The following is a 26,546-nucleotide window of genomic DNA, read 5'->3' on the forward strand; positions in this document are numbered from 1 at the left end:
GAAAATAGACAGCCTACGAATCAAAGTAAGGGACAAAACTCAGGACCAACACAACACCTTTTGTTTGCATCCACACAAAAATATAAAGAAAACCCATGTTTCAGTCTTATCCTTCAGCCACTTGTATCGATCATTCATGCGTTGATTTTGTATGCTTTGTCTATTCTCACACTTGGAATCGAACAAGCACTAGGTGACAACAATATTGAACAAAATAAAAAAGGTTTGAATGGTACATTGTTATCGAAATTCTCGCTTGGCCACTTCCATTCATAAGATAGTGAGTCACTCGTGAAGCAATAGTAATGAAAACCCATCTGGGGTCTGATCTGATCTGAGCTTAGCTAGCTTGTTACTTACTTCTTCCATGGCGATCAAAGCTTGGTTCCTGGTGTTCATGGCGGCTCTGCTTTCATGTGGAGATTCCAAGTACATTGCTTACAACACTACTTCCGCCATTGTTAGCGGAAAGATCAATGTTCATTTGGTTCCTCATACTCACGATGATGTTGGATGGTTGAAGACCATTGATCAGTACTATGTTGGTTCCAACAACTCCATTCAGGTCATATATTTCTTTCTTCTTCTTCTTCTTCTTCTTCTTCTTCTTCTTTTAAAGATGCAATAACATTGATATTAATGAAATAAAAACAGGATGCTTGTGTTCAAAACGTGTTGGATTCATTAATTCCCGCGCTACTGGCTGATAAGAACCGCAAGTTCATTTACGTAGAGCAGGCAAGCCAATCCATATTTGACACAAAAATATATCTATGTGTGTGTGTGTGTGAAATGGGATTGTAAGTCTTTTGTTTCTAAATGAGTTTTAGTAAATGGCAGGCATTTTTCCAGCGTTGGTGGGATGAACAGAGCGAGGTGGTTAAAAGCATAGTCAAGAAACTAGTCAGCTATGGTCAACTAGAGCTCATGTACTTGCTAAACAAACTAAGATAATCAATGTATCTCTCTTATTCTCATTCTCCTTTGTTTTTGTTATTTGATGTGTGAGTTTTGGTTTTTTTTTTTGGCTGTCAAGAAATGGGGGTATGTGCATGCACGATGAGGCTGCAACTCATTACATTGATATGATTGATCAGACTACTCTTGGCCATCGCTTCATAAAGGCAGAGTTTAACATCACTCCTAGAATTGGCTGGCAGATTGATCCATTTGGCCATTCTGCCGTACAGGCCTACCTATTAGGAGCTGAGGTATGGTTTTGTTTCACCTTTTGGATGTTAAAAAAGGGACCCCATAAACTGGATCATGCTGTTGACAAAAAATGATCAGGATTTTTTCTTGGGTTTCTTAGGTTGGATTTGACTCTTTTTTCTTTGGAAGAATTGACTACCAAGATAGAACTAAGCGAAAAAATGAGAAGGCCCTTGAGGTTGTCTGGCGAGGATCCAAGAGTCTTGGCTCATCTTCACAGGTTATTTTCACTTTTTTTTTTCCATTGAAACTGTAACTGAAGTGATCTAAGCTGTAAAGCTCTTTCAACTTTTTTTCTTGGAAGGCTCCTAAGGCTTGATTCTCATATCATATTGCTGTTTTCTGTAGATCTTTGCTGGGGCTTTTCCTGAGAATTATGAACCTCCTAGCAGATTCTACTATGAAGTTAATAGTGGTACGGATGATCCTATTGTCCAGGTAAGTCAACGGTCAATTATTGTTGTAGCTTGTTGAGCATAATAGATTGTTTTTTTTTTGGTATAAATATATTTCTACTTTGTTGTTTCACTTGAAGGATAATCCCAATTTGTTTGACTACAATGTGATGGAGCGTGTGAATGAGTTTGTGGCTGCTGCTATATCACAAGTAAGATTCAAGGAGTTACTTATCTTACAGTATTAGTACACATTCAAAATAACAATTCAATTCTGTCAATCTTTACTTCATTATTCTTGAACAGGATACTGTTATGAAATTTTTGTTTCAAGCTCTTTACACACAGTCTTTGGTCGAATTGTGTTGAATCTTAGACAAAACATTCTTGTTCTCTTTTCAGGCCAATATTACTCGTACAAATCATGTAATGTGGACAATGGGGACAGATTTCCAGTACCAGTATGCAAAAACTTGGTTTCGGCAGATGGACAAGTTTATTCATTATGTCAATCAAGTTAGTTATTTTTTAAAACTCATTCCAATACAAGCATCTTTAGCGGTATTCAAGTTTTATGTCCTTGTGTTTTCATGTTAATTGAGACTATTTATTACGTGAATGCTTATAGGATGGGCGTGTAAATGCCCTATACTCAACCCCATCAATATACACTGATGCAAAACATGCAGCAGATGAGTCCTGGCCATTAAAGAACGAAGACTACTTTCCGTAAGTCCATATGAACAAAGCTCAAAATCATTTTATGCCTATGTTTCCCTGACCCTTTTCATGTCAATGACTCAGCTATGCAGACCGAGTAAATGCATATTGGACTGGTTATTTTACTAGCAGACCAGCACTTAAAGGCTATGTTAGAGTGACAAGCGGCTACTATTTGGTAAACTTTTGATCTATTTGGTTATTAACTACCAATTATAATAGGATATCAAGGTTGTGGTGCTCATTGCCTTGTAATAACCATTAACAGGCAGCAAGGCAACTAGAGTTTTTTAGGGGAAGGAGTAAAGTGGGGCCGAACACAGACTATCTTGCTGATGCTTTAGCAATTGCTCAGCATCATGACGCAGTCAGTGGTACATCGAAACAGCATGTTGCAGATGATTATGCAAAAAGAATTGCAATTGGTTACAATGAGGTAAGACTTCATGTCACTCATTCCTCCATTGGTTTGTAATTTTTAATCTTTTCTATATGATTTTTGGTTTTAGGCCAAGGAGGTTGTTGCAGAATCGCTATCACAATTAACAGATTCGACATCAAAAACTGGTTACAACCGCTCTTCTATGAAGTATCAACAGGCAAATTGATCTTACTCCTTGCCTTAATTTTATGCTCTTTTCAAGAACTTACTAAGCTTAATTGTTTCACTTTTTATAGTATAGCTGGTAGTACATTATTATTTTTGCATTATTGCTTTAGAAAATTTGAAGGTGAACTTTCAATTAGATGTTCTCATCACCCCCATTAACTTTAGATTCTGCTAATTTATTTCTAGAATTGTAGTTATCACTCATTTACATCATCTGTAGGCTTCCTTGGTGTACAAGCAATAGTTTCCTGTGTGTTTATTAAGATTATTCAGCATACTAATTCTATGTATTTATTGTCTTTCCTTTCTTTCTTTCTTTTTGTTCAGTGTCCACTTTTGAATATCAGCTATTGTCCTCCATCAGAGGTTGATCTATCAAAGGGAAAGGATCTGGTGAGGATAGTAATGTGGTAATAAATAACAAGTAAGATGCAAGTCTTGAGAAGTTTGAATATTCTTAATCATTTTCTTTTGTTTCTCCTTCTGTAGGTTATTGTAGTATATAACCCCCTGGGATGGAAAAGAGAGGATGTTGTTAAGATTCCAGTAGTAATTCCTTAACCATGCACTTTCTCTTGTTTCATTTTCTCATAAAGAAGAAGCATCCATAAAAAAAAATGTCATTTTTGTACTCTCTCACATTTCTGGTTGTAACCCAAAATTAGCAATCTATTATTCTGTGAATATTTCATGTTTGAACATATACATAATTTAGTGTTAAAAGCACTCCCTTGAATACTTTCTTGGTTTACTTCTGCCATGATCTGACTTTATCAACCTTATGACAGATTGTGGATGAGAATGTGGTTGTTAAGGATTTTAGAGGAAAGGAAATCGAATCACAGGTCATACCTCTGTCTCATGTTTCTGTGGCCATAAGAAAATACCATGCAAAGGCCTATTTGGGAAAATATCCGAAAGTGACCCCTCGCTATTGGCTCGCATTTTCAGCCACTGTACCACCTCTTGGTTTCAGTTCTTACACTGTCTCAAGTGCCAAACGGACAGGTATTGAACTCTTGCATCTATAACACTCATAGAGCTTATAAAAAATAGATTAGAGTTTCCATATATATTTGCTTAAGACTTTTTTGTTCCATATTTGCAGCTGGTGGTTCTGAGAGAGAATCAGTGTATGTGTCAGATAGAAATGAAGATCAGAAAATACAAGTGGGTTCAGGAAACTTAAAACTTGTTTATTCTGAAAAGAATGGAGAGCTTACCAAATACATTAACAAAAGAAGCATGGTATGCTGTTGTCTTTTGACTCAACTCTAATTCATTTTCAAATGACTTGTCTCTTTAATTGTCTCAAATGCAGTATGCATGGTTTTGATGATTGTTCTAATAAAATATGTTATTTTTTTCTTTATGGTTACATCATTGAAGTACTTGGCTTGATTTTCTTGTGCAATTCAAGGTTGAAGAGTCGGTAGAGCAATCCTTTGGCTATTACTCTGGAGATGATGGAAGTGTGGATTTTCAGGCCTCAGGAGCATATATCTTTCGTCCTAATGTCACTTATCCTATTAAATATGAAAAGAAGGTAGGTATTGCTATGCTTTTAAAGCTCTTTAATTAAATGACTTGCATGTGATCAATAGAATATCTAGAATCTATTATTGCAAATTTCAGGTTCCTCTTACTGTTTTCCGAGGACCAATATTGGATGAAGTACATCAGAAAATCAATCCATGGATATATCAGGTGCTTATTCCTGTCTCTCATGCCATGATTTTTTTTTATTAATATATATTTTGACATAGTTTGTTGTTGCACTGTCTGAGCAGATCACTAGAGTGTTCAAGCAAAAAGAACATGCCGAATTTGAGTTTGCTGTAAGTTATACTTGTGGATTGTAAATTTTAGAACATAATTCTTGTTTCGTTTAAATGTGTGACAATTTTGATGTGGTGGTTTTTTTCATTTTCAGATTGGACCAATACCAATCGATGATGGAATTGGAAAAGAGATAGTAACTAAAATTTCAAGCAGTTTGAAAAGCAACAAAAAATTCTATACAGATACTAATGGGCGTGATTTTATCGAAAGGGTATGCTGTCTTCAATTAGCTTGTAAAGTTGATAATGCATTGATTTCATGTTCAATTTCTTCAAGTTGCTTCAAAGATGTATAGCAGAAGTGTTGTCGTAATTTTTCTTTAATAAATTGTTGCATTTCAGATTCGAGATTACAGAAAAGACTGGAAGCTGGAAGTGAATCAACCTGTTGCAGGAAACTATTACCCAGTATGATCATTTGATAATTAAACTAATCAACTTGTCTCTATTTGTCGTCACTTGGAGATTGTATATACTTAAGTTTTTTTTTATCAAATTATGATTGATTTATGACTCTAGTATTGTTCATTATTAGATGCAACGTGAAGATCAGGCCAGGCAGTAAATTTTGTTAGTCATACCAGATAATATCATTACTACTATTTGTTTCTTTTAACAATCTAGTATATGACTATGCACTATATGATATGATGCTCATTTCATTCCACAACAAGGAATTTGTGGAGATGTGAGGATGTGGATAATATATGTTATTGACTAGAGAATCTGAAACTGTTACACTAGATTACTTGAAAATTCTAAGTTTCTAGCACAAAAGTGATCACTTTCTCACAGCATGCATGACAAAGTCCGGTCTATTGTCCTTTCAGTGCACTTTATCGAAGCGCGAATGATGAAGTTTGGTTTGTCTTTCTTTCAGATTAATCTTGGGATCTATACAAAGGATAAGAGCTCTGAGCTCTCATTGTTGGTAGATAGAGCAGTGGGTGGATCCAGCATTGTGGATGGGCAATTAGAACTTATGCTTCACAGGTTTAAATTTTCTCCTTTTTTGTCCTTGCATGAACTGATAAGGGATCAAAAAGTTACTTGGTTTTTGTGATATAAAGAGTGTGTTGTGGTTTGGATTCAAAGGGGTTAAGATTCAAAGCTATGTTTTGAACCTATTTTAGTTCTCTGGATGTGCCATTATCTTCACCAATGAGCATATTCTGAGGACATACCAATGCACTTGCTCAAAGACTTTTATGCATTGGTTTTAGTTATAGTCCGCAATATAATGTTACAATGACACAATTTTCAAATAAGGTACAATTTCAAAATTATGCTGGATTTACTTCTTTGTGTAGGAGGTTGCTGCGAGATGATGGTCGAGGAGTTGCAGAGGCACTAAATGAAACAGTTTGCATTTCTGATAACTGTCAAGGCCTAACTGTAAGAGCATAATCAATCTTGTTCTTGGTTTTCAAGAAGATCACAATATTCAAATCTGGTTTCTTTTCTCGTACTTGCAGATCGTAGGAAAGTACTATCTCAGAATTGATCCACTAGGAGAAGGTGCCAAATGGCGTCGATCTTATGGCCAGGAATTATATTCTCCATTTCTATTAGCATTCACAGAACAGGTGAAATGAGGACCTTGAAGTATTTGGCAGACAAAATTGTTAATTTATAATATGTATAATGACCACTTATCTTTTTGCAGGATGGACACAACTGGAACTCTCATGTTTCAACCTTTTATGCCATGAGCCCCTCCTATGCTTTACCTGATAATGTTGCAATACTGACTCTTCAGGTTTATGCCTCAAATAGTTAAATTTATCAAACAGTAACTTAATCTCTAAGATCAACTGTTTTCCTTTGTATTAAGACAGATCTTTACCATAGTTGTATTGCTTACTCATCATCTCATGTTGTTGACCTCTACAGGAGCTGGAAAGTGGAGAAGTCCTCCTTAGATTGGCGCACTTGTACGAGGTCTGATTTCTCTCTTTTGACCAATTGCTAATTGAAGTTTCCATTTTTCATCTTTGATCTTAAAAGACTTGTTTAGTTGAATGAACTGTCTAAATCCTACTTTCATTGTGTCAATGACTGTGACTTCTAAGACTGATTTATCATGGTGCTTCTTTGAAAGGTTGGAGAGGATAAAGATCTTTCCATTATGGCAAGTGTAGAATTGAAAAAGGTGTTCAACAATAAGAAGGTAAGTCGAAAATATGAGTAATGTAAATAACTTGGTATCCACTTATCCATCACTTAATCATTTGTAGTGATATTCTTCTTTTCCTTAATATTCAGATAAATAGCTTAGAAGAGACCAGTTTGTCTGCTAACCAAAAAAGAGCAGAAATGGAGAAAAAGAGACTAGTCTGGAAAGTAGAAGGCTCTTATGAAGAGCCAAAGGTGTCAAGGGGAAGACCAGTTGATCCAACAAAGCTAGTTGTGGAACTTGCGCCAATGGAAGTCAGAACCTTCATTATTAGCTTCTACTCTTGATGATCAACAACTGAAAGGTACAAGAAAAAAAAAATCGAAAATCAGGGAAGCGATCTATATGGTTGGGTTTCACTTTGCAGGTTAACTGATTCCATGCAAGAAATTGGCAATGCTTTTATTAGGGTTCATGCAAGGCTAGTTAAACTATTGAAGCTTATTTCAGCGGTCATCAAATGTACATACATAAGAACAAATGAGTAGTCAATGATTTCCTTTTGTTAAGTTTCATTATGAATAAGAAGTCAATTTAGAATGCTATTTTGGGAGGAATGATTATGCCAACCAAAATCAGTTGATGGCATTTAGCGGCATTTGAGTTTTCCTTTGTTAGATGAGTAATTTTCCTCCACCATGCTTCATCTTTTTCAAAACTTCTAAGCTTTTAAGAGAACTTATTAGGTGTGATGATCAAAAAGAAAATTAGACATTTTACAAAAGCTTCCTAGTTCCTTCTTTGTGTCTCCAAGAATCACTTTGTTTGCAGAGAAGAAGTTTTGTTTTACTTTTTGCTAATAATGAAAGATTCTAACAGATTAATTCCAATCCTCTATTGATGCATAAAGATTTCAGTACAATTAATTTTCCAGTTTTTATTGGTTTTTTTTTTTTTTTTTCACTTATCCTTGCCAATTCTTTATTAGGGAAACCAAAAAAATAATTGGTAATCTTAATGTCTTAAATTGAAAGGAAATAAGATAGTCTGTATTAAATGAAAACATATGGATGAAGTGAATTTGAAAAATCACATACCATGAGGTTTTACCTGAAATTGAACTCCTCTTATGGAGGTAAAGCAAATTGGTTCCAAATGCCAAGCATTTTCAGGGATATCATCTTGTTGCTTTGAAACTACACAAATCAAATCAAACCATCATCTTGTTGCTGTTGGAACTACACAAATCAGATCAAAAGAACCACATGCCATGACACAGGCAAGTCTACATCATCACACCATCTTTTCTCACTCTCAGAAACAGGTGTTGGTTTCAACCATCCAACACAAACTGCTTCTTTTGTTGTGTTGAGAAAAACTCAAGCATACCAATAATTTTGATGCAAACTTCTTCTGAAATGAACAGCCCAAATCTGACCTGCCTCAATGAGTCCAGATATTCTCTCATTCAAAAGTTGTAGTCCAGACATGGTTGTTTCTGATCAAATCCTTCCATGAAAGAAAAGGGGGTTTTCTAGAAAAGTAGTACTCTTTTACGTAGTGGATTTTTCTACACCCATCTGAATTTCTCTCCAACTCTAATCTCGATCGTTTTTCGGTATCAGAAAGCACAGAAAATAAAACTTTGCAGTGACCTGAAACTGAAAGAGAAGAAAATGTGGATGAAGACATAGCATGAACAACCCAATACATTCCCCCTTGAATACCAAAACCAGTCAACAATGAGCCAATTCGATCAGTGGCAATGGTTTCAGAACAAAGCTTCTTCACTTTGTTAAACATTTCAGCTTCTTGAAGAGCTTGTAAATTGTAATACATCTTCATTTAACCTGTTACTTGTCACCCAAGCAAATGACCCTAAATTGTTAAGCTTACATCGACGCTTCAAGGACTAGAATTCAAAGCGGTCTAAATTTAAAAAATTACATATAAAACCCGTATCTTTTAAAAAATTTCCAACTTTTTTTCTCGCCAAGCAAACACGTACAACTTTTCCCAAAAAATTGCAAGAATGCCCAGCAAGGTTTTCCCTGAAATAATAGGAAATCACTCGTGCCCAGCACTGAATTGTGTATATACGCCTATATATTGTGGGTGTATAAATAAAAATTACTTCTTTTGGGTGATGAAGAATGAATGCTCCGGCTTCATTGGTCGATAAGTGATCATCAAATTTTTGGGGGAAATAGAAAATTAAAACGAGTGTCGGAGCAGAGTTTAGAGAGACATGGATATGGCAGTTGAAGAAAAAGTCAAACTTAGAAAGACACAGAGAGTGAAACGCGGGTACGAAGCTGAGTTTGCCATCCATTTTATTTTATTTTTTAAAAAAAAAATTGTTTTGTTTTGTAGGCAAATAAATAAAGAAATAGATAAAGAAACTCATGAAGACGTGCGAGGCTCCTTCAAATTCGCTAAAACTCATAAATTATTCTCCAAAATCTAACTCTTCTCTCTTTCTCTTCTCTGCGCTGTAACAGAACAAGAAAGAAAGAAGGAAAGAAAGAAAGAAGAAGAAGCTCATTGGCAAACGCAATTATGCATTTCGAAAAGCTTGATGATTCTCCTATGTTCCGTCAACAGGTTACAGTCAATTCATTCTTCATCAACATTATGTTCAATTTGCATGGTTTGATCAAATTTTCCTAAACAAACATACCCTTTTCTTTCTTTTGGCTTGAGAAGAAATATAACCCATTTGTGAATTGTGATTTTGGCATGTATTGGTTTGTATGTCAGCTTTTAGGGACATGAGAGAGAGGTCTATATTGTAACCAGCTTATGCTTTTGTTATAGAATATAGATCAGTGGTAATGGTTTCTTGATGAATAAGTTCGTGATTTTTTTCTAATAAGTATCAAGAAACTTGGGAAAGCATTGTAGATGGGTGTATTTCTTTTTAATGTTAATTCTTGTGTGTTGATCTTGATAAGCAATTTGTAGAGCATATGATCAAGCTTACTAAACAATGTAACATGTATTTAATGGTTCTTGAAACAGATACAGTGCTTGGAAGAAAGTTCAGAGTCACTAAGGGGAAGATGTCACAAGTTTTACAAAGGATGTCGCAAGTATACGTACGTAGGTTTAACTGTATAATTTTTTTAATAATATGATTTGCAAAATCAATGGTCCTTTGTGCTTAGTTTCTCTTTCGTAATTTTATTCTCAGAGAAGGCCTTGAAGACGGTTATGATGGCGACATTGCTTTTGCAAGTGCGCTTGAAACTTTTGGAGGAGAGACTAATGACCCTGATTTTATGGCTTTAGGAGGTAACTATTCCATCTCTATGTTGCTGTGTCAATATTCACTTCATCTTCTTCTAAAGGGTGGTGACAGTTTTATATTCTTGTTACAATAATGACAAATAACCTTACTTGGCCAGGCCTCTTCATGGGCAATGTCAAAGTTGTCAGTCTCTATGGTTTTAACAACATCATATAAATGTGAAATTCTCTACTTTTAAAATTTATTGGCATAATAAAAATGGCATTAACTTAACTTCATATAATATGGTAATTATATACACATATACGTATATGTTTACATAATTTACATATACATATACTCATCAAATCCATGCTACTCTCAGGCCCAGTTTTGAGCAGATTCGCAAGTGCCTTGAAAGAGATTGGAGTTTACAAGGAAGTTCTTCAATCCCAGGTAAGATATCTTATTGCAACATTTTCTTCAACTTGACCTTCCAATCAATCCCATGTGATCCATAGCAGTCATCAACAATCTAGCTGGTCAAAAAAAGACAGTTCTGATTGATTTTGCTATTTGTCAATTCTTTTTTCTGTTTAACTGACTTTCTCAGGTAGAGCATGTGCTAAATGACAGGCTCCTACAGTTCGTGAATGTTTACCTCCATGATGTAAAGGTATAATGTTTAAGGTACTTACTTTGATTGCACATAGATTGTAGGAATACCCATATCTTTAAAAAAAAAATTGCAGAAATATTCTCTTTATTGTTTATAAAACCGAAAGTCATGAACAAATCACAGTGCTGTAGCAAAAGGGTAACAAATCTCATAGACTAGGACTGTCAAACACTTGTGATGATTCCTTACATTTCCCAAGTGAAGTGGATTAAAAAGTTATGGAAAGAGAATTTAACTCGAACAAACCTTTTAAATACTCCACATGAACTGCTGGGAATAAAGTATCAATGACTGCCAGGTCGTTACATGTGTGCTCAGTCTCATAACAACAGTGGCATTTTCAACCTAACCTACAATTTATTGGTAGCATACCAAAAAAGGGTCTAGAATGGTGCTTCCAGAGTAATAGGTACACACATGATAGGATACATTTACTACTTTGTATCTTCAATACACGATGTTGGCTAACTATCATCATCAACTGGTGTAACCAGTTCCCTCTACTGTTTTTTTAGAAAAATTTATCTTTTCACTAAAGTAAATATCATGGTTGCAGGAAGCCCGAAAGCGCTTTGAGAAGGCTTCAGTTACACATGATCAGGTGGGTTTCCATTCTCAATATCTTATCAGAAGTGACTTAGAAGGTTGTGTGGTACTGTACTATTTTATCTGAGGACATTTCATGGGATTTACCCTTTTGCTATGTAGTTTGGCTAGATTTGCCATACTTCATAATCTACATATTTTTTTTGTCAGTATATATATTTATGTGTGTTCGTGCTAGATGGTACCATGAACCAGACTATTTTAAATTGATTGTAGGATCATTATTTTAGATTCTACTGATTGTGCTATAAGCCCTGTAATTGATAATGTAAGATGATGTTTAAAATTGCATTTTAACATAGTAGGTCAGCAGTTGAAACTTGAAAGACACGTTTAATGCAGTTAGTGGTGTAAAGACACGTTTAATGCAGTTAGTGGTGGAAAGACACCTGAGAAATAGAGTTGATATAGGAGAAAAACATATCAAAATTCCTTACAATTTCCAACTGACTGAGTTAACTTGATTTCCACTTTTCTTGCTAAGCTTTAGTGTCTATCAGTATCATGCAGGGTTCTATGGAAGCTGTAATTTATTTTGTAAATAAGATTAAGAGCCAAGCTCTATGGAAATTGTCAGTTTTCCAGCTTTGTGCTGTTTAAACATGTCCTGTTGATGTGTTGTGTAATATCAATGCCTATTGTGTGACACAGGCACGTGAGAAGTTTCTTTCAGTGAAGAAGAGCACCAAGACCGACGTTGCTGCTGTTATTGAGCAGGTATACCCAATAGTAGGCTAGTAGGTTATCTTTAAATTAACATGCTACTGAATCTTTCTGCATACAATCACTTCAGATACTTTTACATTTATCCATTTATATCTAATTTGGTAGAGAGGCATTCCAGGAACTGAATAATGCAAGGTCTTCATTTGATGAAGCTCGTTTTAATCTGGTAAACTAAGTTTTACAAAAATATATTATTTGATTAGAAAGTTCCACATGGCAACACTTATGCCTCTAATAGTTTAACTCCGCATACAGGTTGGTGCTCTCTCTGACATTGAGGCCAAGAAGAGATTCGAATTTTTGGAGGCTGTCAGTGGAATGATGGACGCTCATCTTCGTTACTTCAAACAGGTATATACAACCAAAATGATGCTTCTCCCAATGTGGTATCACAGATATAGGCTGTCTCTTATTCGGTCGCTTGGTCTCTTATTTCAGGGCTATGAGCTATTACATGAAATGGAGCCTTACATTAATCAGGTCTATAGCTTGCTCTATTTTACTTTATTATATTTTTAATTCTTGACTTGGTTGTACAGTGTTTGATTGCTCTGGGGTAGGAACAAAAAGATCTCTTTGTGAAGTAAAACTTTGTTTCTAAGAATATGGGAGGGATCGAGTAGCTAGAACAGACCCCCTTCTTATTCACTAGTATCTCGGAATACAATCTTCTGAATCACTTATACAGCCAACTCTATCTCCAAGTTAAACGTAGAAAACTACCATGTATTGGATCCCAATATAAAACACAGCTTCATTCATTCATCTATAAGTAGAATTAGATGATGTTCATTCCCCTAGCAGTCTGCATTGGCATGTAGCATTCATCTTTTTTAACCATCTCATTAAAACAACAAAACATTACTTGAAAATACCATGTTGCATAATTCTCTCTGTGTTTCGTGTAAGCAGATATAGCTTTGTGCTTCTCAAGCATCATTCCTTTGGGACTGCGTTGTTTTTTATTTTAATTTTATTTGATATAATGGTCCACGTAAAGATTTGCAACCCATAAGATTGTGTTAGGGAGGTGGATGCACCGCATGCAATGGTCACTGCAGTAGCTCTGTACTGGAGAGAACATCAGTAGTTTTTTTATCATTTCAGAATAGCATATATAATGGTAAGAATAGAAAAATCATAAAATGATCACAGGAAGCATAAAGAGATATAAATTACAAAATAACTAATTCTCCAGGATGTTTCTCTTTATTCTTCTGAACTCAGAAAACATAGTTTAGAATGTCCCTGACCTGTCCTGAAAAAGAGTAGGTAAAAAATTACCCAGGTTTTGCAAAGAAATGGAACTTATTTCTATTGTTAGAATTCAGATGCCATCCCTTTCTGACTCCCATCATCGATGTTAAGTTTTAAATTATATTTGGAGCTAGCTTGTCAGTAATGTATTAGTCCCTAAGTAACCTACCCAACATCACATCAAATGTAATATGCATCTGATTATCTTCTTCTTCAGCAATTGTTTTTTATGACAACTCAAATGCCACTCAACAACTAGTTAGCAGAATTAATGTCTTCTCAGTTTATGGTTTATTTGTGTCAAACTTTTTAACTTCAGGTCTTCTGTTACAGATTTTGACTTATGCTCAACAGTCGAGAGAAATTTCCAACCATGAGCAGGTATCTCTCATTGAAAGGATGCTAGAGAACAAAAAGCAGTTTGATCTTGAAACTAGAGAATCATTAAATGGCTCTCATAATTCTACAAATGGAGACAGTATGCAGCCTTTTGCTTGGCGATCACACAAAGAGATAGAGGCAGTGATGCAATCTGCTGCAAAGGGAAAGGTGTTTATTGTTCTCTTTTTACTTAAGAGCAGTTTTAATTCGCATTGCTTTTGCTAATAATTACCTCTATTTAAGGTACAAACAATTCGACAAGGATATCTTTCAAAACGGTCCTCCAATTTGAGGGGTGATTGGAAAAGAAGATTTTTTGTTCTTGATAGTAGAGGGATGTTGTTCTACTATCGAAAACAATGGGGCTGGCCAGTGAGTTACTTACTAAAAGAAGGTACTTTTAAATGATTATGTCTTTTCTTTTCTGCTTATGTGGATGTTGACTATAAATTTCAGTCTGGAAGTCAGTCTACACCACAGAGAAAAGGCTCCTTCGAAAATGGTCATGGGCTTTTGAGTAGGTTGCTTTCATCTCACCATCACGGTGGTGTGCATGATGAAAGATCTGCCCATCACACAGTAAACCTGCTGACATCAACAATAAAGATTGATGCAGATCAAACAGATTTAAGGTTCTGCTTCAGGATTATTTCACCCTCCAAAACCTACACGCTCCAGGTATGGCATGAGTGTTTGGAATGTTGACCCTCCTCCTGTCATTATTATTTTTGTTTGTCTGGTTGTAATGTGGGAAGAAGATACTTTTCCATTACTTAGATCTTTATGTCTATTTTGTTTGATGATGCAGGCAGAAAATGCCATTGACCGGATGGATTGGGTAGAAAAAATAACTGGAGTAATTGCTTCATTGTTGAGCTTCCAAGGAGGACCTGAGAGGGTACATACAAAGAATTTTTCATTTATTGTGAAGCTTCTATGGGAGTTTCTATGTGTGGTAATGATAAAATCCAATTATTGTGTCAGAATCTCTCTGAAAGCCCCACAGGAAGTGATGAATTTTACTCTGCTAGTGATAGTAGTTCATTCAGAAGTTCTCCTGACGTTGATCACAAAGCTGCTGAAGATCATTCTTCAAAGATGTATAACACAAGCAATCACTCAGGTGTCTCTAGAATTTTCCAATCATACAAGGATGGTTGGAAAAATGAGAAGCCACTTGACATACTAAAAAGAGTCAGTGGGAATGAAAACTGTGCTGATTGTGGTGCACCTGAACCAGATTGGGCATCCTTAAACCTCGGAATTCTTATTTGCATTGAATGCTCCGGTGTTCATCGCAACCTTGGTGTTCATATATCAAAAGTAAGCAATGCTAATTTGCATTCATGTCACCTAATTGTCATATGTGTCACAGCTTGTTTTGTAATGGATATCAAGAAACTGTTCTCAGTTGCCTCACTGTTGCACAATTTCCCACTAAGTTGTCAGAGCTATCCAAACTGGAAATTTAATTTGAATATAACAGAAGTATTAAACATATTTCCTTTAAAACTTGAAATGATATACAGTGAGATAGTTGAGAAGTTACAAGGTAGATTAAGAATGAAATCCATATATAAGGGTTCCCAATTCAAGGTTTTCCACATTATTGGTAATTGTATAATTTTTTCAGCAGGTAAAATAAAAAACCAAGGTAAATTTTTTAGTTAATAATTGGTGAGCCTTAATTGCTCTCACTTTTGTTTATATACACATTTTTTTCTAAACTACTTGTTTTGCAGGTTAGATCACTAACTCTTGATGTGAAAGCCTGGCACAATGCTGTCTTAACTTTATTTGAATCACTCGGCAATATATATACGAATTCAATTTGGGAGGAGCTGTTGTATTCGAAAAGTAGATATCAGGCTGATGGCATACTTTCTGGGTATGTTTGACTCATTCTGAATATAAATTTGTGCTTTGCTTTTTAAGTTTCTTAATTTATTTTTGTGTTGTAGCCCCTCCAAATCTGATAGAAACAAGCCATTTTTCATGAGAAAGCCATGTCATGACGATCCCATTTCGTCAAAGGAGAGATTCATTCATGCTAAGGTATGAGCTTTCTTCCTCAAGGTATTTTTATTTGAAATTTTCACTTATATTAAGAAACAATGGTGCATGGAGAAACTGTTGTTAATGTTTCTTCTTTTTTGAATACACTATTGTTAATATTCCACATGGTTCATGGATGTACAATTTGGTTTGGTTTCTTACATGTTCCTCCAACTCTAGAACTTGGGGCTTATTCAGATATGTGTTAGGAAAAAAGGGGAAAAAAACACAGAAAATTTAATGTATATATGATGATGAGATATCCAGTAAAATCAATTTGGCCAATCTAATTTCTTTGATAAATACAGCAACAAGTTAGCCAAATCCTGTCTATGAATTTTTTTCTTCATAAGCAGATAATATGATATGAAAATGATAACTGGTTGATAGGATTTGTTAGTTTGTAACTTGGATTCATTGCAAGTTTCTCTGTCATTGCAGTACTCAGAAAAAGCTTTTGTTCGCCAAGCCAAAGATAATAAAAATAATTATCCAGCGGAGCAACAGGTGTGGAAAGGTGTCTGTGTTAATGACAAGAAAGCTGTTTACCGATATATTGTTTGCAGTGACGTAGATGTGAATAATACAACCGGTGGACAAGCACTAAAATGTACATCCTTAAAGCCTGCAATGTTGAGCATTTAGCAAAGCAAGAAAGTCGTTATCACTAACTTATTGCTTTGCAGATAATTCTTGGGAAAAGTCTTCCACAACTAATTTGAATCCATTGGATAAAAATGAAAAACTTATAGAGGACATCCCCGAAGGCTGTTCTTTACTTCACCTGGCCTGCATAACTGCTGACATTGGCATGGTAGAACTACTCTTACAATACGGTGCAAACATAAACGTAACTGATACAAGAGGTCAGACCCCACTTCATTATTGCATTATCAGGAGAAAATCTGCAATTGCGAAATTTCTTATTACAAGGTGTGTGTCTTGTCTGCCTCAAATTATAATGCCTGCATCAGAATGCATTTTCATCCTGATTTGGAAAATAACACTTGATTCTGCACTCACCATCTACACATATCTCTTCATTATTTCTTCTAACATATGAATTATGCAATGAAATACATGATTAAGTGGACTTGGAACTCTTTTAGCAGTTGTTCCATGGTACTTATCCAAATTAGTTTCTATATTTGTTGTACCCAGTTGATTTTGATTCCATCTGTTTGCTTATCAAATGTTAAATGTTGTTTCTGTCATAAGGCACATCCCAAGTATTTTTTACCAACTTCTAATTGCAGGGGAGCTAATAGGAAAGTCATTGACAGAGAAGGTAATACTCCTCTTAAGCTCTTCAAAAAATCAAACTTCAATGACAACGAGCTACTTGCTCTTTTAGCAGAAATAGACAGATGACAACGTGATGATGAAAGGTAAATAAAAAAGAATGTATTCAAAGATGGGATGATAACATGTAAATATAACACCATTCATGAAAACTGGTTTACCAGCTTCTTCAACCTTAGCAGTAGGAGACTTGGAGAGTTCGCTTGCTCGGTCATGAGCTTCTTTAGGTCCGCGCAAGTTTACACCATTTTAGTCCTTTGGACTATGGGGAGGGATACTAGTAGGCATTGTTGTTAGGCCTGTACGATAATAGGTGATGTGTATTCATCAATGTACTTTTTCCCTCTTGAAAGATAATTCCTCATTCTATGTTAAGGAGCTTTAGTAAGTCTGGCAAAGATACTTCTCAAGTGTGCATATTCACCAATATAAGAAAAAAAAAATTCCCTTCAATTATTGGCAACTCAGAGGCTTGAATTTTGACTTGAAAAAAATACAAGGGCATCAGGCTGAAATGCTACAGTGTATTGGTTTTGCTTCTTTCATCTTAATTTTTTCCCCTTTTCTTCTCCAATAAAACCACATTATATGAGTTGGTTTCTGTGAAGAAGAAGAAAAATGGCTATGATCATGTTCAAGTTGTTTGTAACATCTCCATCTCCATATATAGTATACTGAGATGATATATTCCTTCGTAGATTTTGCTTTCAGCTCCTAACAAGTATTTTTCTTATTTTCTGGGACTAAAGAAGCAACTTCAGAAAGAAGTTTATAGCCACACATAACTAGATTGTGCATGAACATTATCAATTGGAGACTGCTCAACCTGACTGACCATTTTTCTTAATTATTATTTGCTATTAAAACTAGTTCTATAATATATATATATATATATATAATAAATAAATTTAACAACCATGCCAAAGGAATATTGCTTTTGATTGAAAATAATAATGGTAAAATAGAAAAGATGCCAAGCCCGGCATGGCATGGCATGGCACGGTACCTACCTCATTCGGCTTTTTCTTTCATTTTAATTAGTTATCATAATCTAATCTAATCTAATCTTTCATGGTATCATAATCTAATCTAGGCCGGTATTATTTAACAACTTCCACTCGAGAAAGTGTCCAATATTTAAGCCACGAATCCTACTACACATCAAGATTCATCTATTAAAAAATAATAAAAGTTACTATAGTAACCACTATTAACATGTCATGTTATTGTTGCAGCTGACCGAACAAGCTACACTTTTATATGTTTGTATGAAATAATGCATACCAAAAGAACCAAACTATAAATTAATCAAATAATCATCACCCTATGTTATGGGACCTCGTTACATAATTTATGGAATAGCTTTGTGTGATATGAAAGGCTCAAACCAAAGTATATGTGTGTTTGTGTGCATAATTTAGTTTAGTTGATGGTTGGAAATGTGGGGTTGGTTCGTGGTGGGTCGAGATCTTGATGTGCAGCATGGTGGTTCTCGGATTGTGTCGTTGTTTTGTGGTTTTTATTGTTTTCTTCATCTTCTATTTTTTTTTTTTTTAATAAAGTCTACTATGTGGGAGTTGTGAACTACTTTGATTGCCGTCTATCTTGTCCTTGTCACTCTACTCTGTAAGAAGATTTTAGTGGCCCAATATAATTACAAAATTAGGCTTTTTAGGCTCTGAGGTGAGTTGTGTCTTTTTTGCAAATTGAACAAATTGATATTCCTGAATGTATGTCATTGTTTGGTTAGTAGAGGTTCACCTCTTAGTTAATGGAGTTCTTACTTTATTTTGTAAAAATAAAGTAATAAACACTTTTTTTTAATGTTTGTGTAAAAAATTATATTTTTCGTTAAGAACATGTATATTTTCGGTAATAAGAATTTTTGACAGATTATCGAGTGTATGGAGGAGAAGTTAGACCGGTAAATAAGTCAATGATATATTTGGCTCAATATTTGCAACTATGGTACAATGTACAACATGCAAATTAACAAAAAAAAGCCAACAAATCAATTAATATTTATTGATAATATACAAAAATTATTTTTTTCATTTTTATTGTAAAAAAATGAATAAAAAAAGTAATATGGCTAGTCATTAATTGTTAACTATTAAACAGAAGTTTACATAAATATGGGGAAAATAAATATAGTTTCCATATTTATGGGAAAAATATAATTATACAAATTATGGTAAGTTTTGAAGAAAAAAACTAAATATGTTAATTCCATAAAATATAAAAAATAAATTACCATAAACCTAATTACACAACTCTCTCTCACTCTCTCATCTCTCCCTCACAAAATCTCTCTTTCTTTTCTCTTTCCTTCATCTCTCCTCCCCCATTCGATTCCTTCATCTCAGATCTTCGTCGACAATATCACCTTTGTTGCTGCTCTCGACGACAACGCACCTCACCCCTCTAGTTCTTCTTCTTCTTCTTCTTCTTCTTCTTCTGCAAATCTGGTTTTCTTCTTCTTCTTCACATCTAATTTTTCCATTTCAAATCTGATTTTGCACCATATTTGATTTTTCTGGATTTTTTTTTCAAATATGTTTAAGTAACCAAGTACCATGACGTCTTATTCATTTTATTCATATCTGATTTTTTTTAAGACCTAGTTGTAATCAGTTACGATCACGATTAATTTAGATTTTTTTTGTTTATATTTGATTTTGTTTTCACACTACTAAGTAACCAGGTACCATAACGACTGGTTCTTTTTTTTTTTAAGTCTGATTTTTTTTTTCAAACCTAGCTATAACCAGTTACGATTATGATTAGTTTAGATTTTTTGTTTGGATCTTTTTTTTTTTTCAGATCAGGCTAAGTAACCAGTTACCATCGCAACTGGTTCTGTTTTTTTGTTAGACTTAGTTGTAACCAGTTACCTTCACGGTCAATTTGATTTATTTTTTTCATATCAATTTTTTTTTTCAAATCTCACTAGGTAACCAGTTACAGTTCAGTAGATATTTTGATAATGGTTCATTACCAAAAAAATCAAAATTATTTTTATAGTTGTCACCAGTTACAACAACACCACTTAAAAAATAAAATTGATTTTTATAGTTGTAACCAGTTACCACACATCACTAAAAAAATTGACAGTAGCATACGATTACTATCACAAAAAAAAAATCAAAATTCTTTTGATAGTGAAAAATCAGTTACTACGGATAAAATGTTGATTGAAGAAGATAAAAAATGGAAGAAAAGAATAATAAATGAGAATAAAAATTATGGTGAAGAAGATCTTAGTTTTTTTTCAAAGAATTATGTAAAAAAGATATTTTATAAAATATGAATGATAAAAAATAATACAAATAGATTAAAATTATAAAAATAATCTAAAAACATATCAAAATTAGCTACTAAAGATGTATAAAAGATAAAATATAGTATACAAATAAAATTTTACAAATATATGGGGAAAAACTCCCATAAAAATGTAAGTTAAAAAATATGTCATAAAAAACTTAAGGAAAAAAACTGTCATATTTTTCAAAATTTAATAAAAAATATCATATTTGTTGTAATTTATTTACTAATAAATTAATTATAATATAGTAAATAAAAATGTAGCATTTATTGTTGGGTCAAATTTGACACAACTTTTAACATACGCTAAATTTGGCACACTTTTAGAACATCGTTAAAGTGATAATTTTGTTAAAATGTGCAAAAGACAACAATGTATGACCTTTCTTGCACTCTATTGGAAATGATGCTATTTTGTTAAACATAGCTTATGGTAATAGTAATAAAATAATTAGTTGAAGCCAGCCACGATTAAAAAATATTAAGTTAATTAAACCAGATGCTAATATTATTTGGATTTTGTCGGCTAAAACTGATCATGATGAGGATTTGGGTGGCTGGATAGATTTGACTACTTTAGATTACTCACAAAATTGCAAACACCTGGATTCCATTTTTTTTTATATATATTTATTAAATTAATAAAAATAAGATTGGGGGGGGGGGGGGGGGGGGGGGGGGTGAGGAGATGACATATTCCATTCAATTTAATTTTTTTATTATTGTATTCTATCAAGCTTATCGTTTGGCTCCCCAAAACTGATTTAATTGCCCAAAAACATTATTAAACAACAGTCTCCTAATCTTGAGTACAACTAAGGAAATGGCCTCTTTTTTTAATGTTTTATTTCTATATTTATAGATTATAATTTTCTCTTGTGTTTTTTCTTGGTCTGTACAAGTTTCTCAACCACCCGTTGTCTAATTTAATTTAAATATATGCCCACTTGAAAAATTATAAAATTAAAATATATAAATGAAGATGAAGAAGAAAAAAAACATGTAAAATGTGACACCCGGTTTGTGGCATTTTGCAAGCTTAGAAAACTATTTAGCTAACCTAGGCTAGAATCATCCATAATTTGTTTTGTCTATGCATAAATCTGTTATAATTTTGGATTTCAATGAAAAAATAGATTATTTTTACTTATTTTTGTTTGGATTCAAACAAAAAATAACAATTTAATTTTAGAAAATTCAAGAGTTATATTTTATGGTTTCTAAGATATTTTTTATATATTAAATAAGAAAGAGATTCAAAATATATACACACTATAAATATTTCCAAAAAAAATATCTAAAAAACTTTTAAATAATTGTCTTCGTGGCGATTTGAGATATAGACAACTTACAATATGTTTGCAAGCTGGTTCATCACTTTTAATTAAAAATTCGGAATTTTGTTAATAAATTATTTAAGCTTATAGCACCTTACTATTTTTTTCAAGAGTTTTGCTTTCCAAAAGAAACCTTAGCACTCTTCTAACTATCTTTCAAATGATTAACAGTTAGGATGTCATTGTGATCTCTTAATAATTTTATTTTTAAATCTAATATATTAAAGGTGCTTCATAAAAAATGAATCAATGTCAACCCGAGATGTTTTCAATATGGGGTAGCTACTGGAATAATTAAACATGCCCTCTTTGAATGCCCTTTCTCAGTGGCATGTGCAACAATCTTCTTGAGGTGGTAAGTTAGTGGATTGGAACAGGTACATACTTGAAGAGATCATTTCAAAGTGTGTTTTTCAACTGCCTAAGGAAGAGATTGAGGCATGTGCAAGTATTATCTGGATGATTTGGTTTGAAAGAAACAAGGCTAAGCATGGCGAGAAGGTTCATGAGTCTAACAAAGTGTGTGAGGCATCTGGGTATTTTGTTTATGAGTTTCAGGAGAGTACAGATTACATCTTAGTTGATTGATGGCAACAATGAAGTTGGTACATCCACCTTGGTTGAGGAACGAGCTCATCAACTACCTATGGTGATAGAGGAGGGAGGACAGTCTTCTGTTTGGAAACCACCAGAGCATTTGTAATTCAAAATGAACGTCAATGCCGCAATATGTAATAGTCGAGGGTTGCTTGGCTTTGGGGTGGTGATACAAAATGATAGAGGAGTGGCTACACGATTGTTTACCCATCAAATGCGGTCTAACCAACCTCCTTTCATGGTCGAGCTACTTGCGTGCCTAGAAGTATTGAAGTGGTGCTATCAGGAGAAGCTCACTATCCATTATTTCGGATGTGATTGTCTTATTGCTATCCAGATTATTCAGGGAGATGGTGGCTATTCTTTAGATGTAATTATTGCTGGGGATATCCAACATTTTGTGTATCTTTGCCAAATTGGTTCTTGCAACTTTGTTCCTCGTGAGGCGAACAAAGTAGCTCACTCATTAGCAAAACTTAATCTACGGACGATTATGATCATTTATCCTATGATGTGATTGAACGATGAATTTATTACTCATATTATCGATGAGAATTATCAATCTTTATGAATGAATTCTTTTTTAAAAAAATCTTTGTATTATTAATAAAATCTATAGCATGTTAATATTCTAATAAATTTTTATATATTTGTTATAATATTCAAAATAAATTATCTTTTTCTCGTAGTCATAATAGTAATATATTTGTGAGACAAAAATGAGATATCTTACATTCCCAATGAAAAATTAAAAAATATATTTTTTATTATTATTACACCTAGATCCTAAACAACTTTAACGGCCCTAATTGTGATAATAATTTAATTGGAATAAAAAAAAAAAATTTAAATGGAACGAAAGATTAGAATCATATGTATTTTTTTTTTTGAGAAAAAATGCATCATTAAAACCTCAAGAGTAAACCCAATGGGATAAACCTCAAGAGGAAAAAGAGTACCTATAAAATATATTGATCAAGTAATGTCATCTTGAATTACAACATTGATACATTCAGGGTATCCAGGGCCACCAAACAAAGTCATTAGAAAGAGATAAAGCAAACTTAGCCAAAGAGTGAACAACACTATTGGCCATCCTAGGACAAAAAGTAAAGGAGATACTATGAAAGGAATTACAATAAGCAAGAATATCCCTAATAATATATCATAGATAAGAATGCTCGATCTTGTGACTATTAATAGCACGGATCACATTGGCACAATCAGATTCAATGACCACCGTATGGTACCCAAGTCTAGAGCACAACAAAATACTGTGGTAAACCGCCAAGGCTTCAGCAATAGTAGGGTCCAATAAATGATCCCATGACCACGTACTAGAGGCAAGGACCATGCCATGAAATTCACGGAAAACCGCCCCAGCGCCAGCCTTCTTCGCAACATGGTCAAGACCAGCATCACAATTGATTTTGACAACACCCTCCACTGGTTTTTCCCATCGATGCATTTTCGGAGCTTCCCTCAAGGACTCACTGGCGGGGAGAGAACCACCATTGGCATTCAAGAAACGATCTAGAAAGGCCAAGCTCCATTCAATAATCATCTGGTCAGGGAGCGTAGTCTTCTCATTAACAAAAATATTACGGCGATACCAAATGCGCCATAAACACACAATGAGTTTTCCAAAGTCAGCTACAGATAAATAATCTAAGCAGTTCAACAAAAACTCATAAATGTCCATACCAGTGTAAGGAGGAACAAGCATAATATTACCAATCGTGTCTACAGTTACTCAGTCTATCACAATTCCATAAAGCATGGATTGCAGTCTCAGGACCCTTCAGGCAAAAAGGGCATAAAGAAGCAACAGGAATACCACGATTGCAAAGATTAGAAAAGGTAGGCAACCAGTTATTAGCACCTTTCCACAAAAAATGCCTCACTTTCCCAGGAATATTTAATTGCCAGATTTTAGTCCATAACACCGAAACTCCATTAGAGCCTGAAGCCTGGCCCATCCCCAACAAGTGAATGGCCTGCCAATATCCACTTTTGACGGTATAAAAACCTGAAGACTCAAAATGCCATATAACACAATCATTAACAGGAAGATGATTGCGAGGGATAGAAAGAATAGCAGTCGCCTCTTGCACATTAAAAGCCTCATTGATCAAAACAGAGTTCCAATTACCATCAGGAAGAAGAAGGCTAGAGACCATTGCATCTTCAGGAAGAAAATGATCCGAACAAGACCTGTCACCATTCAGGCGGGGAATCCAGCGGTCATGATACACAGAGACATTATTTCCATCTTTGATAAGCCACCTAGCCCTAGAAAGAAAAAGCTCTCTACCCCATAAAATTGATCTCCAGATGAAAGAGGATTTTTTTGAGCTAGTGGCAGTAAGCACTGAGGAAGTAGGATAATAGAGTGCTTTCATAACCTTTGCAACGAGAGAATCCGGATTAGAATAAATTCTTGCGGCCTGCTTAGCTAACAAAGCTTGATTAAACAAGGCAAGATCTCTGAACCCCATTCCTCCATCCGACTTGTGCCAACAAAGTCTCTCCCAAGTACACCAGTGTAACTTCTGTTTTTCCACATTACCACCCCACCACAATCTAGCACAGAGTCGATGAATTTCTTTAATGAAGCTGGCAGGTAGCTTAAACAAGTTCATAGAATAAGCAGGGATAGATTGGATGACTGATTTAATAAGCACCTCTTTCCCAGCAGCAGAGAAGGACCGAGATTTCCAACTAAACAATTTTTTCCAAATACGGTCTTTGAGAGATTGAAAAAGACCTTTCTTACTCTGCCCATCATAACAGGGTAAACCAAGGTACTTCTCATGGCAAACAACCACAGGGACACCCAGAATAGCGGCCATGTCAGCAGCATCACTAGAAGAAATCTGAGAACTAAAACACATGGCAGACTTAGAAAAATTCACAAGTTGACCAGAAGCCTTACCATACCAATCCAGAAGTTGCTTAAAACGGTGACAAGCAAACATTGATGCTTTGAAAAAGAAAAGGCTATCATCAGCAAAAAGGAGATGGGAGACCTAGGGACCAGTACGCCCATAAGAAAGACCCGAGAGTGAGCCATTCACACAATCACGCTGAACTAGAGCAGACAAACCTTCAGCACAGATCAGAAATAGAAAGGGTGACAGAGGATCACCTTGTCGAAGACCTCTGCCAGGAATAATATTACCCAATATTTCACCATTCAGATTAAAAGCATAGTCAACCGAAGAGATACAAGCCAGAACTAAACTAATCCATTTCTCATGAAAGCCCAGTTTCCTCATAAGGCTACATAAGAACCTCCATTCAACACGATCATAGGCTTTAGACAAGTCAAGCTTGAGAGCAAAAGCACCTGTTTTACTTTTAACACGCCGTTTTAGATGGTTGACACACTCAAAGCCAATCATAGCATTATCAGTGATAAGTCGTCCAGGGAGGAAGACACTCTGCTCATCAGAAATCACTGAACCCAGAATCTCACGTAATCGATTAGTCATAGTTTTTGCAATAATCTTGTAAAGCACATTACACAAACTAATAGGACGAAAATCTGAAGCACGTTTAGGATCATCAATTTTTGGGATAAGAGTGATAAGAGTAGAATTGATACCTTTAATATGCCCACCCTCATTCAAAAAACGGAGACAAACAGCGCTAACTTCAGGACCAACAGTATCCCAATACTTCTGATAGAAGCCTGCAGACATACCATCCTTGCCAGGACTTTTAGAAGGGCTCATTTGGAAAAGAGCCTTCCTCACATCCTCGCCAGTATAGGGTCTAGTCAGTTGATCGTTCATACGAGAAGTGACCTTGGGAACCATAGCATTAAGAACAGGATCCATATCAGCACATGTAGGAGAATCAGACTCAAAGATAGACTGGAAATAGTCTTGAAAGACACCCGCGAGGTTATCTTGTCCGAACACTTCAGTATCATTCTTATCAAAAAGAGAGCCAATAAAGTTTCTTTTTTTCTGAGCAGTGGCACTCTTATGAAAATACGCAGTGTTGCAGTCACCCAGCTTGAGCCAATTCTGCTTGGAGCGGGGTGCCCAATATTTTTCTTCTTTGTAATGAAGCACATCCAATTCCTTTTCAAGAGACACATAATCTTTCAAATTAGCAGCCGAGAGAGAAGCATCCAAACTTTTTAATTGTT

General features: G+C 34.7%; 2 protein-coding genes across 4 annotated transcripts; both read left to right on the plus strand.

The window, feature by feature from the left end:
• The first annotated feature begins 248 nt into the window (after positions 1 to 248).
• Positions 249 to 7,784, plus strand: LOC133797582 (probable alpha-mannosidase At5g13980). Of its 2 annotated transcripts, XM_062235530.1 has the most exons (28): positions 249 to 565; positions 655 to 738; positions 841 to 929; positions 1,037 to 1,211; positions 1,313 to 1,432; positions 1,561 to 1,650; positions 1,748 to 1,819; positions 2,010 to 2,123; positions 2,236 to 2,336; positions 2,412 to 2,505; positions 2,596 to 2,763; positions 2,837 to 2,926; positions 3,265 to 3,330; positions 3,427 to 3,483; positions 3,726 to 3,945; positions 4,046 to 4,185; positions 4,358 to 4,483; positions 4,573 to 4,644; positions 4,728 to 4,775; positions 4,871 to 4,990; positions 5,121 to 5,186; positions 5,659 to 5,771; positions 6,089 to 6,173; positions 6,254 to 6,364; positions 6,445 to 6,537; positions 6,672 to 6,719; positions 6,880 to 6,948; positions 7,044 to 7,784. In XM_062235530.1, exons 1-28 carry the CDS (start codon positions 368 to 370, stop codon positions 7,239 to 7,241), a joined length of 3,027 nt encoding a protein of 1,008 aa, XP_062091514.1. In that variant the 5' UTR covers positions 249 to 367; the 3' UTR covers positions 7,242 to 7,784. The 2 variants fall into 2 exon arrangements, with proteins under 2 accessions (XP_062091514.1, XP_062091515.1); XM_062235531.1 differs by lacking the exon at positions 2,010 to 2,123.
• An 854-nt stretch (positions 7,785 to 8,638) lies between these two features.
• LOC133797583 (ADP-ribosylation factor GTPase-activating protein AGD1-like) lies at positions 8,639 to 17,966 on the plus strand. 2 transcript variants are annotated; one of them, XM_062235533.1, is made up of 21 exons: positions 8,639 to 9,201; positions 9,396 to 9,498; positions 9,916 to 9,992; positions 10,088 to 10,188; positions 10,509 to 10,579; positions 10,737 to 10,799; positions 11,359 to 11,403; positions 12,060 to 12,125; positions 12,253 to 12,300; positions 12,390 to 12,485; positions 12,573 to 12,614; positions 13,725 to 13,940; positions 14,016 to 14,144; positions 14,229 to 14,450; positions 14,581 to 14,670; positions 14,757 to 15,095; positions 15,515 to 15,660; positions 15,734 to 15,827; positions 16,269 to 16,437; positions 16,514 to 16,693; positions 17,084 to 17,966. In XM_062235533.1, exons 1-21 carry the CDS (start codon positions 9,143 to 9,145, stop codon positions 17,179 to 17,181), a joined length of 2,454 nt encoding a protein of 817 aa, XP_062091517.1. In that variant the 5' UTR covers positions 8,639 to 9,142; the 3' UTR covers positions 17,182 to 17,966. The 2 variants fall into 2 exon arrangements, with proteins under 2 accessions (XP_062091517.1, XP_062091516.1); XM_062235532.1 differs by having other exon boundaries at positions 8,645 to 9,201; positions 16,514 to 16,760.
• Positions 17,967 to 26,546: the final 8,580 nt, after the last annotated feature.

Source organism: Humulus lupulus, chromosome 8, assembly GCF_963169125.1.
Source record: "Humulus lupulus chromosome 8, drHumLupu1.1, whole genome shotgun sequence".
Classification (NCBI taxonomy): domain Eukaryota; kingdom Viridiplantae; phylum Streptophyta; class Magnoliopsida; order Rosales; family Cannabaceae; genus Humulus; species Humulus lupulus.

Bases quoted from the DNA above. Each gene is read 5' to 3' on its own strand.
- LOC133797582 (XM_062235530.1), top strand. From the start codon at position 368: ATGGCGATCAAAGCTTGGTTCCTGGTGTTCATGGCGGCTCTGCTTTCA. The intron at 3,484-3,725 runs GTAGTAATTCCT...ACCTTATGACAG, and splicing joins AGGATGTTGTTAAGATTCCA to ATTGTGGATGAGAATGTGGT. The intron at 4,645-4,727 runs GTGCTTATTCCT...CTGTCTGAGCAG, and splicing joins TCAATCCATGGATATATCAG to ATCACTAGAGTGTTCAAGCA.
- LOC133797583 (XM_062235532.1), top strand. From the start codon at position 9,143: ATGGATATGGCAGTTGAAGAAAAAGTCAAACTTAGAAAGACACAGAGA. The intron at 10,580-10,736 runs GTAAGATATCTT...TGACTTTCTCAG, and splicing joins AGGAAGTTCTTCAATCCCAG to GTAGAGCATGTGCTAAATGA. The intron at 15,661-15,733 runs GTATGTTTGACT...TTTGTGTTGTAG, and splicing joins GCTGATGGCATACTTTCTGG to CCCCTCCAAATCTGATAGAA.